The sequence below is a fragment of the Meriones unguiculatus genome, chromosome 17 (genome assembly GCF_030254825.1).
Source record: "Meriones unguiculatus strain TT.TT164.6M chromosome 17, Bangor_MerUng_6.1, whole genome shotgun sequence".
In the NCBI taxonomy this organism is placed as follows: Eukaryota; Metazoa; Chordata; class Mammalia; order Rodentia; family Muridae; genus Meriones; species Meriones unguiculatus.
The window spans coordinates 95,598,994-95,617,358 of NC_083364.1; the positions used below are offsets into that span (position 1 = coordinate 95,598,994).

Sequence of the window (18,365 nt, forward strand, 5' to 3'; positions counted from 1 at the left end):
CTCAGGTTGGCTGTAGGTGTCTTTTCTTTCTTCTCCCTTCCTTTCTCCCTTTTTTTCTTTTTTTTTTTTTTGTTTGGTTTTTTTTGTTTTGTTTTGTTTTTTTGTTTTTTTGTTTTTTTGAGACAGGGTTTCTCTGTGTAGCCCTGACTATCCTGGACTCATTTTGTAAACCAGGCTGGCCTCAAACTCACAAAGATCTTCCTGCCCCTGCCTTCCCAGTGCTGGGATTCAAGGCGTGTGCCACCCCCGCCCTGCATTGTAGGACATTTTTTTATTAGTGATTGTTGGAGGCCCTGACTAATAAGGCTGGTGCTGCCCCTGCGATAGCGGTCTTAACCTGTGGAAGGAGGCAAAGCCGGCAGCATGCCTCCATAGTCTGTCTCATGTCCTGCCTCCAGCTTCCTGCCCTGCCTTCCCTTCCTGGAGAATGGCAGCTATACACTGCAATGAACTTTCTCCCCCCGGGTTGCTTTTGTCTCGGTCCCTGTCACAGCAGTAAATGGGAACCTAACTCGGGCATCCTTCGTGGTTGGAATGGGAAATTAAAGCAGATGCTGCAGCTTCTCTCTGCAGCCACAGTGACCATGCTGTGGAGAATGCTTCCTGGAAGTGGTACCCCCTCACAGCTGAACAAGCGCCTCTTTCTGTCAGCAGATGCTGCCGCGGCCTCAGAGATGGTATCTGCTTCTGCCCCCTCCATCTACAGTGTGCAAGCGCTCTCTCTCTTGGCAGAGGTAAGCACAGGCCTGACTAGTGGTCCCTTGTGGAAAGCTTCCTGAGTTGGACCGTTGTGAAGGCGGGGATTCATCCTGGGTGACAGGCAGGCCGCACCCTCCTGTGAGTTGAGAAGTCCAGAGTTGTGTCCTCCTGGCTTCTGTGCTGCAGCCAATGCCTGAGAAGCTCATTTAAAGGAAGCGAAGGTCTGTGTGGCTCAGGTTGTTGGCAGCTTCAGGCTGCCTGGTTGGCTGTGTTGCTCTGGGCTGTGGGAGGCACAGTGTCACGCTGGGAGCATGTGGAGGTGCCTGGCCCTCACTTAAGGTGTTCAGGAAGCAAGGGCACACCTCCACAGCGAGGCCTCTCCCAGTAGTGCCACAGGTTCCAACACGGAGATCTTTGGGTCATGTTGCACACCAGATTAGAATAGGCGTCAGGTTATAGCACGGGACTTTTGAGTGCCATTTCAGAAGTCTTGTTTTCTTTGTGGGGGAGGGGAGGAGGGAGGATGTAGGATAGGGAGTTGGTTTGTTTGTTTCTTTGTCTAGAGACAGGGTTTTCCCCGTGCAGTCCTGGATATCCTAATTCGCCCTGTTGACCAGGCTGGCTTTGAACTCATAGAAATGCACCTGCCTCCATCTCCCAAGTCCTGGGATTAAAGGTGTGTGCCACCACTGGCTGGCATCTCTTGTTTTCTTCTGTTTGTTTGTTTTTATGTGCATTGGCATCTTGCATGTATGTCTGTGCGAAGGTATTAGAGCCCCTGGAATGGAGCTACAGGCAGTTGTGAGCTGCCATGTGAGTGCTGGGATTTGAACCTGGGTCCTCTGGAAGAGCAGCCAGTGTTCTTTAATATCTGAGCATCTCTCCATCTCTTGTTTTCTTAGGAGGATTCTGCCCTATTTCTTTCAGGTTCTGGCCTCTCTTCTGGACATGGTCTACCGAAGTGACGAGAAGGAGAAAGCAGTGCCGCTGATCTCCCGCTTGCTGTACTACGTGTTCCCTTATCTGCGAAACCACAGGTGATGCCACCATCCCACCCCCAGAAAGCGGCTGCTTGAGAGGAGAGCTGGGGGCTCGCTTTGACGCTGACCTTCTCTTCCTCAGCACGTACAACGCTCCGAGCTTCCGTGCCAGTGCCCAGCTTCTGAGCCCCCTGAGTGGCTATGCCTACACCAAAAGGGCGTGGAAGAAGGAGGTGCTCGAGCTGTTTCTGGACCCCACTTTCTTTCAGATGGATACTGCTTGTGTTCAGTAAGGAATTTTGCTTCCATCTGCATGTGCTCTCTTTAATCCCAGGACTCAGGAGGCAGAGGCAAACAGATCCCTAAGTTCGAGGCCAGCCCGGCCTACAGAGTGAGTTCCAGGACAGCCAGGACTACACAGAAACTGTGTCATGAAAAACAAACAAACAAACGAAACCATGTGCGCTGGGTTTGCGCAATCCCCAGTGCTGAAAGGAAAGTGGACAGCAGCATCCCCTCACCCCCTTGGAAGTCCTTATCGCGAGCATGCGTGTTCATCCTGTGTTCGTGAAGGCGTTCTCTCCTGCAGAATGCCAAGGGAACTTTGTATCCAAAGAAGCAGTACTAGATCAGGAGACTGTCCGTGGTTCTGAGCACGATGGGAGAGCCAGGAACCTGTTTATCTTAGACGTGAAATACTTGCCCCTCATGGAGGTGAGAGCCCACGGTGGCTCGGGCAGTATCTCTGCCTGGCTTCCAGGCTCATACACTCTGTGATGGGACGGGGCGGGTCGTGGACACCCCAGGGGGTCACAGGGCAGCACACTGAGCCAGCTGTTCCTATGCCTTTTCCTCAGAGACCAGGAAGCATGCTCAGAGGCTCCTCAGCACAGGCGTCCTGGGTGTGTGCGTGGATGCATGCGTGTATGTGTGCAGGCATGCGTGCAGGCTTCTGGTTGAGTATGATTATATGAGCATGCATGGCAGGCAGCACCATGCGCTGAAATTCAGACTCAGGTCCTAATGCATATGCAACAAGCATTTTACCAGCTCAGCCCCCTTCCTAGTTCTTAAATGGGCCTCTTCAAGAACACTTTAAAGGTTGTTGTTTGATATCCCGGAGCCCACTGGCAGAGTCTAACAGTTCTTGAGTAGGGAGTGAGGATTGAAAGAAAATCTAAAAAAAAAGACAAACCAAAACAAAAAGACCACAGCACACTACCCATGGGATCAGTGTGAGAGGGCTGCCAGTAGAAACTGCCACACCACCTTATTCCACAGCCCCTTTCTATAGTCAGAGCAAAGCACCTCAGTACAGTGAAGGGGTTCATGGAGAAGTCAAACTTGTTTACCTCACACAGACAAGAGGAAGTGGACTTGGCCTGTCCCTGTCTCCAGGAAGCAGCCAGGGTGAAAGCATGTTTTTCGCTCAGAACTCAGTAACAAAGCAGCCCAACAAATGAGCCGCTCTCCACATTGATATGTCTGTGTGTACATGTATAGGGCACATACCACAGTGTACATGTGGAGGCTCCGGACAGCCTGAGGGAGTCCGTGCTCTTCCTCCATGTATTAGTGTTCTGAAGAAAGCCTTTGCGGAGCCATGTCCTCATACAAAATCATGAGTGTGTCAGCACTCTAGAGGCAGAGAGACCTGGGAGAGTGGAGCCGGTAACTCACGCAAAAGCCGGCTTTGCTCAGCGCATCACAGTTTATACTCTTGAGGTGTAAGAAACATCTCCTGAGTGAAGTTCTCACAAGTTCGAACTGTGTGCAGTCACAAGGAGAAGCCACCCTCAGAAAAACCATGTTTTCCACAGAGGCGGGCAAAGGATAGTTTAAACATGTAGTTGACTAGAACAGAAAGCAGTAATGAGCAGTCTGAGGTGAACTCACTCCGCCCACCACACCTGGGAGGAGCACGAAAACATTCCAAGAGCAGTTCTCAAAAAACCTGAGCCTGGGCTGGTGGTAGTGCACAGGCCTTTAATCCCAGCCCTCTGGAGGCAGAGGCAGGCAGGTCTCTGTGCGCTTGAGGCCAGCCGGTCTACAGCAGGAGTTCTAGGACAGCTAAGGCTATGTAGAGAAAAGAAAAAGAAAAACCGGAGACACAAGACTCTGGTCTTGTTTCCTTGGAGTGTTCTCACGAGCGCTCGGATTTCTTTCCACAACTCCATTCCTGACAGACGTGGGTGACTGACTTCAGAGAGCAGATGGCTTTTTTTCTTTTTTCTCTTTTTACATACTCATTTCCTGTGTGTGAGGATGCAGTGCGAGTATGGGGCTGGGTGTGGTGTACTGTGCAGTGGTGGGTGTGGGTGTGGGGTGCTGTGGGTGTGGGGTGCTGTGGGGTGTGGTTGTGTATGTGTGTGGGTGTGGGGTGGTGTGTGTGGGTGTGGTGTATGTGTGTGGGTGCGGGTGATGTGGGTGTGGTGTGGGGTGGGGTGGGGGTGCTGTGGGTGTGGGTGTGGGGTGGGTGTGGGTGCTGTGGGTGTGGGGTGGGTGCGGGTGCTGTGGGTGTGGGTGCTGTGGGGGTGGGGTGCTGTGGGGGTGGGGGGTGGGTGCTGTGGGGGTGGGGTGCTGTGGGGGTGGGGTGCTGTGGGGGTGGGGTGCTGTGGGGTGGGGTGAGGGTGCTGTGGGGGTGGGTGCTGTGGGGGTGGGGTGCTGTGGGGGTGGGGTGGGGGTGCTGTGGGGTGGGGGTGCTGTGGGGGTGGGTGGGGTGGGGTGCTGTGGGTGCTGTGGGGGTGGGGTGCTGTGCGCTATAGTATACTGTGTGGTGTGCGTGCTCCAGTGTGCACGTGTGCAGAGACCAGAGGTAGGTGTCTGGTGTCCTGCTGTTGCTGCCCGCCGAGAGTCAGGCTCCCCCACTGACCAGTAGGCTAGCAGCCGGCAAGGTCTCCCACCTCCTCCACAGCGCTGGGTTGCAGGCGTGAACATCCAGGCCTGGCTTTTACAGGTGATCGGGGTACGCTGGGGCCCATATACTTGCAGGCCTGCACCCCAGCACTCTTCCCCGCTGAGCCTCCCAGCCCGCAGAGCACTGTTAGAGCCTCAGAGGCCTTGTTACTTTCTCAATGCTTTCGGCCAGATTGTCGCCAATTGCGTATCTAACTACATTTGCTTTTTCCCCGTCCAGCTGGAAGTCCATCATTGACCATCTTCTGACTCATGAGAGGACAATGTTTAAGGATTTAATGAGTAAGTTTCGAGCTAACTGTCACACTTGTAATTCCCTCACAATCAGTTTTTGCCACATCGGACTTTTGGAGACGGATCTGTCTGTGCAGCCCGGCTGTTCTGGAACTCCCTGCACTGAACCTCCCCGGTGCCGAGGTGAAAGGCGTGCACCACTATGCCATGCCCGGCTCGTCAGCCTCTCTGACGCTGGGTGAAGAGCTGAGGGCTGTGGCCATTTCGTAAGGACTGCGTGAGCGTCCTAGTCCCGGGTGTCGGCAGGCCTGCCCTGAGGCTCACGGTAGAGACCGCCGAGAGCCCGTTAGGCCACGGCGTGGCGCCCTTCGTTGAAGAGCTTAGGTCTGCCTTCCTCTGTTAGGCCTCTAGACTTGAGGCAGTGTCACCCTGCTTGCTTCACAGTCCTGCTTGGCCTCCAAATGCCGACATTACAGGTCAGCACTGTCCAACTTAGGAGGCTGTTTTCACACCGCTGCTCTTTCTCGACTCCCTGTGTGTGTCATTAATGGAATGAGTAGAATTTTTTCTGTTTTGGGAGGCAATTTGGGTGTGATGGTATTGCCATGTTGGTTTTGGCATTTTCTTTTCTTGAGAAAGGGTCTTGCTCTGTGGCCCAGACTTCCTGGAACTCATGTATAGTCCAGGCTGGCTTCAGACTCTTGGCAATCCTGCTGTCATAGCCTGTCAAGAGATAAGATTGTAGACATGGACCACCATTCCTGATTGAGATGGGCGTTTTTAAAATGTGTGACTGATTTCTGCAGTTCTCAGAGAAGACACCGACTTTCCAGAGGGAGGAGGGAGTCACGGGTGACTCCAGTCACTTCCCCCACTGTGGTTTGCACCCAGCTGACTGCTGTGTGTTTGTTCCAGACATGCAGAGCAGTTCCTTAAAGCTCTTCTCCAGCTGTGAGCAGAAGGCCATGCTGCTGAAGCGCCAGGCGTTCGCCGTCTTCAGCGGCGAGCTTGACCAGTACCACCTCTACCTTCCCCTGATTCAAGGTAAGAGCCCGTCGCAGGCTGCCCCGTGTCCGGCAGGAGACCCACCCGGTGCTGTCTTACGAGGAGAAGTGTCTTAGCTCACAGCTCTGGGGATGGAAAGCTCAGGGCTGACAGCCTTGCATGCGACAGGTCCTTCTCGCCACATCTGTTCTGAGTATAAAAGGGACCCAACTGTCCCTTCACTCATACCAACCCACTTGTGAGGGCCTAGTTCTCTTTAAGCAGGACGTGTGCACTCTACCCCAGTCCTTCAGTCTGATGACGCCTCCTCTTCCCTGACGTATAGCCATGACGTATAGGCTAAAAGTTGCAAGTGGAGTATAGAAGCTGGGCTTTGCTGAGGTCACAAAGCTTCTAACTGCAGGCTGCTGCCTACAGAACACAGTCACTCCCGTAGTGTATCATCATGGCAGGCCAGATGTAATGAGTGGGTATGTATACATGCCCAGACTATTCGGTACAATACAATAACTTAATTGTATTGCCAAAAAAAGTAAATAAAAGTGCACAGCAGCCTTTCTCAAGCAGGGGTGAGTAGAGTTTGAGCAAACAGCTCTGACAGGTCATTCCCTGAGCCAAGCAGTATGATAGCATGCACCTCATACATACATCACACACACCCACACACGTGTGCCATGTGTGTAATGTTACAGTTGCAGTGTAGTGGCTGGAGAGAGACAGGGCTTGGCAACTAAGAGTCTGCTCTTCCACAGAACCCAAGCTCTCCACACCTACGCCAGCCAGGCCGCTGACACCTGCCTGTAACTCAGGCAGGGCTATCCAGCACCCTTTTCTGGCCCTTTGGGCACCCACACTCATGTGCACATACACATATACACAGTGTGTGTGGTAGTGGTAGAGAGAGTTCAAGAATTCTGTAGCCCTGGCTGTCCTGGAACTCACTTTGTAGCCCAGGCTGTCCTTGAACTCACAAAGATCTGCCTGCCTCTGCCTCCCAAGTGCTGGGATTCGAGGTATTCATCACCACACCCAGCTCACTGAGTTAAAATGAATAAAAACTAATCATTTTTTAAAGGAGTGAGAAATTAAAAGATGAGGAATGCTATGAGAGCCATGTTGAGGGGTAGGAAGAGGGGAGGAGCCTCTCTAGAATGATCTCCAGAGCAAATCCCAAGAACAATGGAAAACTCATGCTTTTAGGGTTTTTTGTTTTTTGTTTTTTTTTTTTTTTAGGGGTGGTGGCTGATGGGAAGTTAAGGATTGAGACGTATTCATATTGCATGATTTAACGTAGTGCACATGGCAAGCAGTTCTAGTTAGGGTTCTAAGTTCTAGTTAGGGTTCTAAGTCAGCACGCAGGCAGCTCATTACAGGAGCCCATTAGCCTCGGGCGAGCACCGTCCTGAAAGGGCAGGCCTGGGCTCTGATGCTGAGCTCTTCCTCCCTGGTTGAAAGCACCCTCGGGCAGCACTGACGGAGATCGGGGTGCCCAGAGGGCCGAGCGAACACACGCTTGCTCAGCGGTCATCACTGTTAGGTTGGTAGTGGGAAGGTGTGCAGCGGTAGCGGCTGCAGGTTGTAGTGACAGCAGCTGCGTGAGGTGAGGTGCATCGCACAAGGACGGCCGTGAGAAACTGACCGGTTTTTACCTCCAAGGGGATCGGTGGGAGAGTCAGGCCTGGCGGCACACCCACGCTCTTGAGAGGCTGAGACAGGCTCATTGTGTTGGAGGCTAACCTGGACTACATAGCAAGATGGTCTTCATGGCACAATCACACACTCTCTGCCCCCCTGTCTCCCAGGGGGCTGGCCTCCAGGTCTCTGTGGCTGACAGCTGTGTGCTACCATGCCCATTTCACTTGGTGCAAAGAAAAAACTGAGGGCCCCATGCATGCTAGGCAAGCCCCGTACTAACCAAGCCACGCCCTCCACCATCCCCTCCTTTTCTCTGTGCAGCCTTGGCTGTCCTGGACTGGATCTGTAGACCAGGCTGGCCTCAAACTCACTGAAATCAGCCTGCCTCTGCCTCGCAGTGCTGGGATTACAGGTGTGCACCACCACACACACCCAGCCCCTCCTTTTTTTTTTTTGTTTTGTTTTTTTTTTTAAGATGGGGATAGAGGTCACCCTGTAGCCTGGCTAGCGTGGAGCTTACACTGTAGAGCAGTCTGGCCCTGCACTTGTGGCAATCCTGCCTCTCCCTGGGGCACGCGTATACAGTTAAGAGTTGTAGTTGCAATTTGGTTTTTCTGTCTTAGCTGACAAGAACCCCAAAGTGCATACTTGTAATTTCTCTAAAATCTTCTTTCCCTAGAGCGCCTGACAGACAACCTCAGGGTCGGACAGACGTCCATGGTCGCTGCACAGATGTTTCTCTTTTTCCGAGTTCTGCTGCTAAGAATCTCTCCCCAGCACCTGACCTCACTGTGGCCCATCATGGTCTCCGAACTGGTGAGTGCGTTCGTCTCAGGGTGAGGCAAGGCTGGAGCTTTTTAAAATGTGTTTTCTTTTTCTTTATTTATTATTTTTGGGGGCTTGGGAGTTTGCTTTTTGAGGCAGGCTCTCTGTGTAGTACTGTCTGTTTTAGAACTCTGTGAACCAGACTGGCCTTGAACTCACAGAGATCCACCTGCCTCTGCCTCCTGAGTGCTGAGATTAAAGGTGTGAGCCACCACTTCCCAGAAAAAAAAGATTTTCATTGTCATGTAATATGCCACTCTGTGGGCATCTAACTCTGTCTAACTGTTATTTTTAATCAGGTTGGCGGCACAGAGTTATCTTTCAGCTAAATAGAGAACGTTTTATTCTGTGTTCTCCCACCTGTACCCAAGCACACTTTGATACTCTTTGCTGATTTTTCTCTTCATCTGTGGTGCTCATGGTCAATCCCAGGACTCCCCCTTGCTAGGCTCTTTCTGGACTCCAATCTGCTGGGTATTTGGTTTGGTTTAGTGTTGGAGATAAGGTTTCGCTGTGTAAACCAAGCTAGCATGGATCCACCTGCCTCTGCCTCCTGAGTGCTGGGACTAAGGACATGCGCCACCACACCTGGCCTACTAGTCTCTCATAAATCGATAAATGTAGGTAAATGTGATCTCCCTCAAATAGTAACCAGAATACATGCTTTCTTCCTAAGATCCAGACGTTCATACAGCTTGAGGAAGATCTGAAGGAGGAAGATGAATCCAGGTGGGTCATGCAAGCTCTGCAGTGCACGCTGGGAGGTGAGGAGGGAGATTCGGGTGGGCTGTCAGCCACACAGCACCTGCTGGCTGCTGGCAAGACCCGATTGGACCAGCTAGTGGAGACTTCTGCCCTCTTTTCAAGGTGTATGTGTTCATTTTATCTGTGTGCCTGTGTGTATACCATGTCCATGCAGTGCCAGAGGAAGCCTGCAGAGGGCATCAGATCCCCTGGAACTGGAGTTACAGACAGTTGTGAGCTCCCAGTGTACGTGCTGGGAACTGAAACTAGGTCCTGTAGAGGAGCAGCGAAAGCTCCTAACTGCAGAGCCAACTCTCTAGATCCTCCTGTTTTTAAACAGGGCTTCATGTATCATCAGTTGTCTTCAAACTGGCTCTGTAGCTGAGGATAGCCTTGAATGAGTCCTCCCGGCTCCACGACCCCTCAAAGCGGCATGCCTCACTGTGCCCATATTCTGAAGATTTGTTAGCAGAAAAATGTGTCTTGAGGACTTTTCCTGAGCAAATTAAGTGCAGAAGATGTGAATGAATAACGAAATTTTCCTTTCGAAAATTTTGTATAGAAACAACAACAAAATAAACAGAATAAAAATCCCGGTTGCTGATGGGAATGGGCCTTCGGGTGTGGCTGTGGCCGCCAGTGATCTCATCATGTACCTCTCCGCTTGCAAATTCCTGGACACAGCGCTTTCTTTCCCACCCGACAAGATGCCGTTGTTTCAGACGTAAGTCAGAGGGCACTGAACAGCCTTTGGAGGCGGGCTTTCCCTGCTGTTGGGCACGCCACTTCCTGTGCAGCGTGTGTCTGCGAAGCGCTCTGAGCATCTGTGAGGCGACCACAGCCCAGGGTTCAGGTTTCCCCGACAGCTGTGGCTTCATGCCTTGCCTCACAGTCATGTCTGTGAGTTGTCTATGCGGAGTGTTTTACCGTCTGCTGAGATGGCTTTTGCTCCTGAGTGCCTGTGAAATGGGTCACTAGCAGTGGCCCTCACTGGACTTCTGTCTGCCTCAGTTAGATAGCCGTGAAAGCTGTATTGGCAATGTGGCCTCTCCAAGTCCCTTGGGCTCTTTGGCACACACTTCCCACAGGCTTACACAGCTGTTCTGCCTTGAGTTTCATGCCTGGCCCATCGGCCACTGGTCTCTAATTTGCTCCAACAAAGAGAGTAGTCATGGGCTGAACACTTGTGCATTCTCTTCAATGGCTGTTATCAAGTGGAAGAAGCCAGACTGAACAGGACACACACAGTATCATTCCATTTGAATGCTAATCTGGAAAATACCACGCCATAGCAATGGGAGCACAGAGCACTGGCTGCTGGGATAGATCTGTATCTGGGCAGCATCACATGGAGCCTAGTGAAGATAGAGGCTTGGGTGGAGGCTGCTATCACTACATAGCCAGCACTTGCCACAGACTCTGCTCTGCTCTGTGTGAATGCATGTAGAGAGGCTGTGCATGACCATACTGGACCTGAGGAAACTTCCCTTGTGTTCATGGTAGCCGAAGGAGGCCATGGGAAAGGGGGTGCTCCTGTGGACACTGTGAACAGTGACAGTGTGTGTGGTGTCCATCAGCAACAGCTGCACAGACAGCAGTAGACACCTGCACAGGAGACATCCATCAGCAGGGACAGGAAACAAGACACTGACGTCTCCTCTGGGAGGCCTGTCTCTCCCCACATACAAAGATGCACATACTCTCCTGCACATACAAAGATGGCGACCTAGGTCTGTGGCCTAGAGACTGGGCCGGGGCAGCTGAGGGAGGTGGACTTGCAGAGCTGATGAGCCCCCGAAACTGGTTGTGTTGTAGATGTCTAGTGCCTGTGTGACGACGCCAGGCCAGAGCTGTACAGTGTCACCTGCGCCAGCGCTCTCTGCAGCAGTGTGCAGGACCCGCCTCAGTGCCGGCCTTGTTTGTTCCCTGCAGTTACAGGTGGGCGTTTGTTCCAGAGGTGGACACTGAGCACCCTGCCTGCCTGTCAGAGCTGGAGGAGAATCACCAGGAATGCAAACCCCATACTGTCAGGATTCTCGAGCTTCTGAGACTAAAGTATGGGGTAAGTGCTTTCCTTTCAAAAGCAGCGTTCACACGCCAGAGCTGTGCTCAGATGCAGAGTGCCGGCCTGGAGCGCAGGGCCCTGGCTGGCGCGCAGAATGCCCGAGGTTGGATTTGAGTCCCTATGTACACTGAGCCAGAGTGGAGCAGAGTAAGCCGGGCACGTGGGAAGCAGAGGCGGAAGGCCAGGGCTTGAGGGTAGACTACGCAGTGGCAAAGTCCTTAACGTTGCTGATTTTTAAGACCTTCAGAATGTCTTAGTTTTAAAGCTTGCGGTTAGAAGTTCCCTCCTCGTTTTCTTGCTCATGCGGTTGCTGGGAAGCAAGGCTTCCTGGGGAACAGTGAAGTTAGAAGTTAGAAGCTGGCTTTTTCCCACATTGCTCTATGGTTCTGAGTCAGTTCTGTTGGAGGGATGGCAAGAGCCTGGGGCTGGGCGGGCTTGGGGTGAAGGGCTGAAGACTTAGCTGGACTGTGGAGCTCTGTGTGTTAGCTGGCTGTGGCTGACGCCCCTCTGCGGGCGTGTGCTGGGAAGGCCTCTCGGTGCCCGCCGGGTCACCTGCATGGCTCTGGTCTCTCTCCAGGACACTGGCCCCTCTGAGGAGGTCACCAGGAAGCAAGAGTTTCCTCTTCTGCGCCACCATTCCGTGTCCTGTGTCAGGCAGTTGATGCCATTCTTCAGGACCCTAAGCTGTGCTTTCAAAACCCAAAGCCGCCTGCCTGATGTGCCGGGAACCTCAGAGCAGGGCTTCCCTGTGGAGAGCCCACGGGTGCTGCAGCGACTGGAGGAGTGTGTGGAGCAGGACTTCCTGGAGCACCCGGAGTGTTAGCCCAGGGCCTTCACCACCCTCCCCAGCCTGACCGGACAGGGTGTTCTGTAAAGAAGACGGGAGTGGGGGAAAGTGAATCGCCTCTGCCACAGTCCTGAAAGACCATTCAGGTACTTTCTGGTCTGCAGCCAAATGCGCCTCCCTTCAATGCCTTGTAATATATTTCAGTCCCGGTTTGTGTTTCCTCCTCAGTTCATGTAATGGAAATAAAATTAATATATCATCTGAGCACACAAGACTGTCCTATGTGAAGAGCAGGTGAAGCAAATGCATAGGTCTGGGCTCTGCTGTTTCTCTGACTTCAAGCCAGTTGTTTATTGGGCTGGCGGGGTGCTTAGCAGGGAAAGGCCCTGGCCCACAGAGGGCACGAGGGAACAGATCCTTCCACGTTGTCCTCTGCCGTCCACACAGGTACACAGATACATAGATAAAATGAGCACTGACAGAGCCTGCCTCCCAACCTGATGATCCAGGCTCAGCCCCAGGACCCACACGCAGAAGGAAAGACCCAACCCCTCCCCCCCCTTGTTGTCCTCTGGTCTCCACACACTCGACACACGCACACCTAAGTTAAGAGTTTAAAAAAAAAATTGTTGGGTTGTTTTTTAAAAGTTGTCAAAAATGTTATTTTTAACATTTCACACCAGTAGCCTTTAAAGCATGTACTTTGGTCCTGTAGTTTGAAACTTTTTTTGTACTTTGAAACTTAAAAATTAAACGATAGCAGCACAGTGCGGGGCTAGAGCTGTGTTAGTCGGCGTTTGCCTGGCATCCACAGAGCATGGAATTCCAACCTGTAGCTGCAGCCCTCAGGAAGCGGAGGCCAGCCTGGAGACGGAGGCCGGCTCTCAGCAGCATGCCAGCCTGTTGAGCGCTTAGGTGGGTCTCCTCGGTGCGCTGGAGCCTGGCCCACTGACATCACACTTGCGCTGTTGGTCGCATGGGAAGCCTGCGGTTTTCAGCCTCTTGACAGTGGTGACAGCGCGCTGGCGCCTGAGCAGTCGGAGCTGCTGACTCTGGCCTCTCCCTTGCTGTCTTCCCCCTCAGATCTCTACTGCTCTGCTGATGCTACTGTGTATTAAAATAATCCCTTCGGCCTGGCGGCATCGGATCTCACCCGCCCAGGCTGTCTTCTGCCAGCTGCCTTGCTTACATCCTGGCTGGGAACCGAGGCTCACTCTACCAGTGAGTGCCCCGCGCCTTCCGGACCTGCCTGCTCGGTGACGCTTTCGTGGGGCACGCCGCTCAGAGCCCAGGCCTGCTGTACACTGGCCTTTGTGAACTGGATCAGTTCTGCTCTTCTCTGTTTTCTGGTTTTGAAATGAATTTTTTTTTAAAGATTTATTTATTACTTATGCAATGTGTGTTAGCATGTACACCTGCACGCCAGAAGAGGGAACCAGATTTTATGTTTAGATGGTTGTGAGCCACCATGTGGTTGCTGGGAATCGAACTCAGGACCTTTGGGAAGAGCAATCAGTGCTCTTATCCCCTGAGCCATTTCTCCAGCACCCTTGAAATGAATTTTTTAAATTTATTTTCATTCTTATTACACTTATCCTGTGTGTGTGTGTGTGTGTGTCTGTGTGTGTAGGTAAAAGGTCAACTTGTGGAAGTCAGTTTTCTCTTCATGGAGGTTCTGGGGACTGAACTCTAGTTGTCAGGCTTGGCAGCAAGCCCTTTGCCCACTGAGCCATCTCACCAGACCTCTCTTAAATCTCACTCCTTCTACACAGTAGAAAAGTAATTTATGTCCTTGGTCTCAACATAGTTCTGGAGCTCCCAGGACCTCTGTCTGCCTAAATAAGGGCTGGAAATTCTATTTTAAAAGTACATCTAAATATATGGTAGTCACACAGTATCTGTTAGAAATTACGTGGGAATCACATGCAAAGGAATGTGCTCCTTTGTTTGTTTGAACACAGGGTTTCTCTGTGTAGCCCTGGCTGTCCTGGACTCACTCTGTAGACCAGGTTAACCTCGAACTCAAGAGTTCCACCTGCCTCTGCCTCCCGAGTGCTAGGCTCACAGGCGTGCACCAACACCACCGGCAAGGAATATATTTAAAGTGAAAACATATGTAACTTGCAGGCACTGAAGCCTGTCAGTATAAAATGGTAAGCCATGTGACTCTCCGGGGTTATACCCCACTCGGGGCTATATCCAGAGAATGAGGAAGCAGCCGCACCTTGCTCAATAACCAGTCTGACATCACACTCAAAGCTTACAAAAATCAGGTGTGGGGGATGGGGGGTTCACTGCCAGCCTGTGCTCCGTGTCAGCCTTCGCTCGCCATGAGCTTCAGCCCAGCTTTGGAGACTGTGAGACCTGGTCTCAGAGGGAAAGGGGGAGGTTACCCTGAAACCACAGCGTTTGTGAGCCTCACGCTGTGAAGACCTGCTTTAAGAAAAAGACTGGGAGGGTGGGAGAGACCTCAGCTACGAGCACCTGCTGCTCACACCCAGGACCGAGGTTGGATTCCCAGCACTCAGGGCGGCTCACTAACGGTTGTAGTCCCCGTCCCAGGGGATTGACGCCGTTCTCACGCCTCCCTGTGCACTGTGCACACGTGATGTCCAGATGTGTGTGAAGGCAAAGCATGAACACGCTAGACGAAGCGGGGGCCAGTGAGGTGGCTCAGCTGGTAAGGCTGCCCAGCGTGGGGACAGTAGTGCCCAGGCAGTGGGAGGAGAGAGCTGACTTCGTGTGGGCACGCATATACACATGTACACACACAATAAATCCAAGAAAAGACAGAAGTCAGTGCTTTATAGCATCGGTTTCTGTCAGCCCGTGAATGTCTTCTGTGGTGTGGAGGTTTACCAGTTAGCACCGTGCTGGCTAGCTTTATGTCAACGTGGCACAAGCCAAAGTCATCCGAGAAGAGGAAACGCCTTCATCATTTCCAGATGTAGGGCATTTTCGCAATTACTGATTGGGGGGAGGGCCAGCCCATGGTGGGTGCTGCCATCCCTATGCTGGTGTCCTGGGGTCTATAAGGAAGCAGCTGAGCAAGCCATGGGGAGCTAGCCAGTGAGCAGCACCCTCCATGGCCTCTGCACCAGCTCCTGCCTCCAGGTTCCCGTCCTGCTGGAGTTCCTGTCCTGACTGCCTTTGCCGACGAACAGTGATGTGGAAGTGTGAGCCAGAAAAACACTTTCTTTTCCGACTTGCTTTTTGGTCATGGTGTTTCATCACAGTAATAGAAAGCCTAATTAAGACAAGTACCTTTTCTTGATATCACATGCAAGGGAGCATATTAAAGAAACTGCCCACATGAGCTCTCCATTAAAGGGAAATGTCCAGAGGCATCTGGAAGAGTCTCGAGCAGAGAGAGAACAGAGAAAGAGGTGGGAGAGAGCAACAATAGATAATAAATAAAAGATAGAAGTGCAGAGAGGAGGAATGCTCAGGAGAGACAAACTTGGGGCTGTGTAAAGGGGGAGGGACTCCTTTTGGGGATGCGACCCCACTTCACAAGTTCCTAAGGAATGCAGGCTTTTTTCTCACCACCAGAAGGCCCATAGTCTAACCTGAGCTCCTGACAGGCATCTAGAACAACTTGCTGATTTCTGGGGATAATCTGTGTTCATTACCAGGTCCCCACTGGACAGGCTTATCCAAGGGATGTAAGCAGAAAGCACCACAAAGCTGGCGTGAGTGCCCATCTTCCCGGGTGCAAAGGCATACATGGTGGCATGCAACTCGGCTTGCCTATCATGTCCTAGTCTGGCAGACACCGCCTCTCCTACCCGAGGATTACAGGCATGTGCAATGCTGTCGTGGGGCCTCAAACCCAGGGCTAAGCGAACGCTACCAACTGAGCTACATCTCCAGCCTACCGGTGCCGCAGCTGGGTAATTTTTTCCCGGATGAATGAGTGTACCCACCATGAAGTTAACTGCTCTGGCCCCGTTCCTCCCAGAAAGGGTGGTGAAGCTGACCCACAGAAGCACTGTGCTGAGGCAGGGGAAGGGGAGAGGTGGTGCTTGCCAGGAGTGACAGGCATGAGTGACAACCTCCTGGTGTCCCACAGCCCAGAGTTAGGAGATGGGACTCCACAGTTCGTGTGAGCGAAGGCTGCATGTGCTAACGTGATCCCTTCCACAGAGACCGGGCAGGGTGCTCAGCGGCTCACGTGCGTGGTTTCCTTTCTGTGGTTTCCTGTCCTGTTAACATTTCCAAGGCAGCCGACTTGAGGCTCACAGGTCTGGCCAGGAATCGAAACCAGAGTCTCAGGCTCTGCACCGTCAGCCCTAGCTCTGAGAAAGCGGAAGGAGGAGGCTGCTGCAGTGAAAACTTGTAAGGACTGGTTTCTTGGGTTACTCCACCCAGTTATGACTTCCTGGAAACCAGCCCATCCTGGGCCCACAGCACAGGGGAGGCCGTCCAGAGGCACAGGAGGAAATGAAGGGGAATTGGAAGTGTGTAACAAAACAAAATATGGCTGTTGGGCTGCATAATGTTTATATGATGCTTATTTGCCCTATGATTATCACAGCAGTATTATCTAACCCAATATCACAAGTAATAAGACACAGACACCTGTTAGATTTTGTAATTGCCTTATTTACCTTAGGCCAGACAGATATTCCTACCTGTGCTGTCTCGATAACCCCCCATCCATCTCCCAGCTTCCACCCAATTCCATCATCCTTAACTATCCTATCTTCCCTCCATAATCTTATAAATACTTGCTTTTATTCTTCATCTAGGCCTTTTCACACCAATATTGGAGTCCTTCCTCCCAGCCCCATGTGGTTTCTTCCCCAGGCTAACCCATTGTAGCTTCCTCCTTCTTCCTCTCCTCCTCTCCAGTGATTCTGTCCAAAGCCCAGGAACCTTAGCCACGCCTACCCCATTCTGCCCTGCCCAGGTATGGGCTGTTTAATGAACCAATCAGATATAATGACTTAGGCAGATTTACAAAACAAGAATAGGTAGAACCAGATCTTGAGGGCCAGAATTAGAGCAACCCCCACCGGGGAAGTGTGGTGGAAATTTCGGTGTCTAAAACCTCATTTATGTTCTATAAACATGAATTTATTTTAACCTCAGGAGTGGGGTGTGGACTGATTCAGATGGTCCACAGCAGCAGACTATTTGCCTCCTGCAGGTTCTGAGAGGGGCTCTGTGCAGTTGGTTAAATTCTGAGGACTTTGGAGAGGGAATAAATGCCAGAGCCCAAAGAGGGGGCTTGGAGAAAGAAGACTGCAGCTGCTCATGTTGCCTTTGCTGCAGTTTGATGAGAAGTTGGAGATCTGGAACATAGATTGTACTTGCCCCAAGAACCCCAACAACTCCAACCAGCAGGAAGTAGCTAAAGAGAGCTCTGCTCCTTCTCCCCACTAACCTTCTTTCTCTCTTACCTGGTGTTGGGGTATTGGAAGGGATTGGGGTGGAGAATAAGAAATGCAAATAAAATAGTTTAAAAGAGTGCTACAAGGAAGAAGCCATTAAACCTAGGATCCAGTTGCCTTCCTGGGGAGTGTCAAGAAATTTCAACACACTGAATAAAGCCAAATATCTGCAGAGATGATGAGTCTAAAGACAGCTCAGACTTAGAGAGTGAAGTGTGTTGTCTCAAACCCTGAGACAAGTGGCTGAGATGCCTACATGACATCATAGTGGACCTGGCCTCCAGGTTCTCCCGCAGCCCCTAGTGTTACCCTGTTTGAACACCACGCCCCTACCCTAAGGCACTCTGGCGCAGGCACTAGGCTGTCCTTCCTTATACAAGCCAACCACTTCAGTTACCACTTCTTTATTTAGACCCTCTAGCTGCTGCACCTGGCCTCCCTCTCCCTTCGCCTGCCCCTCCTCCCTCCCCTCACAGGGCTCAGGGTCACACTCATTCTAGACTCTCTCAGATGTCCCTGATGGCTTCTCCCTTTAATCCCAGCACTCGGGAGGCAGAGGCAGGCAGATCTCTTTAGAGTTCAAGGTCAGCCTGGTTTACAGAGCTAGTTCTAGGACAGCCAGAACTACACAGAGAGCAGCTCTGTCTCAAAAAGTAAAAAACAATAGACCTTCTCCGCTAGCAGACCTAGGAGCAGTTGTGTCCTTTCCTTGCTTATGTCTTTGTCCATTCACCCCGAGCTTGCTTGGGTCAGAATGGTTGTAACTATGAGTTCCAGCTTGTGGACGCTATAGCTAAAGCTGAGCTACATGGCTCAGGGAGCTACGGGAACAACTTCAGTCACAAAGGGAAACACATGTTAAGGAAAACAAGTCAACAGGCACAGATGCTTTCTATTAAATCTGAAGCTTCCTTTAATCTTTTCAGATGGGATCTATGTGAGTTCAAGGCCGTCTGCTTGATCTACAAAGCCAGTCCAGGACAGCCAAAGCTACACAAAGAAACCCTGTCCCCAAAAAAACAAAATAAGTAAATAAATAAGTAAAATAAAATAAACAGTGTAACTTAGAAAGCCACAGG

At 51.6% G+C, this 18,365-nt stretch overlaps 1 protein-coding gene across 4 annotated transcripts in view; it reads left to right on the plus strand.

The window, feature by feature from the left end:
• The window catches only part of Dop1b (DOP1 leucine zipper like protein B), a 90,270-nt gene extending 78,116 nt beyond the window's left edge, over positions 1 to 12,154 (plus strand). For 2 of the 4 annotated variants that reach the window (XM_060370761.1, XM_060370763.1), the window contains 10 exons: positions 652 to 734; positions 1,627 to 1,736; positions 1,822 to 1,968; positions 4,816 to 4,877; positions 5,745 to 5,873; positions 8,149 to 8,285; positions 8,971 to 9,023; positions 9,601 to 9,762; positions 10,971 to 11,100; positions 11,681 to 12,154. In XM_060370761.1, coding sequence (XP_060226744.1) covers positions 652 to 734; positions 1,627 to 1,736; positions 1,822 to 1,968; positions 4,816 to 4,877; positions 5,745 to 5,873; positions 8,149 to 8,285; positions 8,971 to 9,023; positions 9,601 to 9,762; positions 10,971 to 11,100; positions 11,681 to 11,926 — 1,259 coding nt within the window. In that variant the 3' untranslated portion in view covers positions 11,927 to 12,154. Of the gene's footprint in view, positions 1 to 651; positions 735 to 1,626; positions 1,737 to 1,821; positions 1,969 to 4,815; positions 4,878 to 5,744; positions 5,874 to 8,148; positions 8,286 to 8,970; positions 9,024 to 9,600; positions 9,763 to 10,970; positions 11,101 to 11,680 lie in introns of those variants that run through there. The other 2 variants (XM_060370762.1, XR_009587051.1) reach the window with 2 other exon arrangements.
• The last annotated feature ends 6,211 nt before the right edge of the window (positions 12,155 to 18,365 follow it).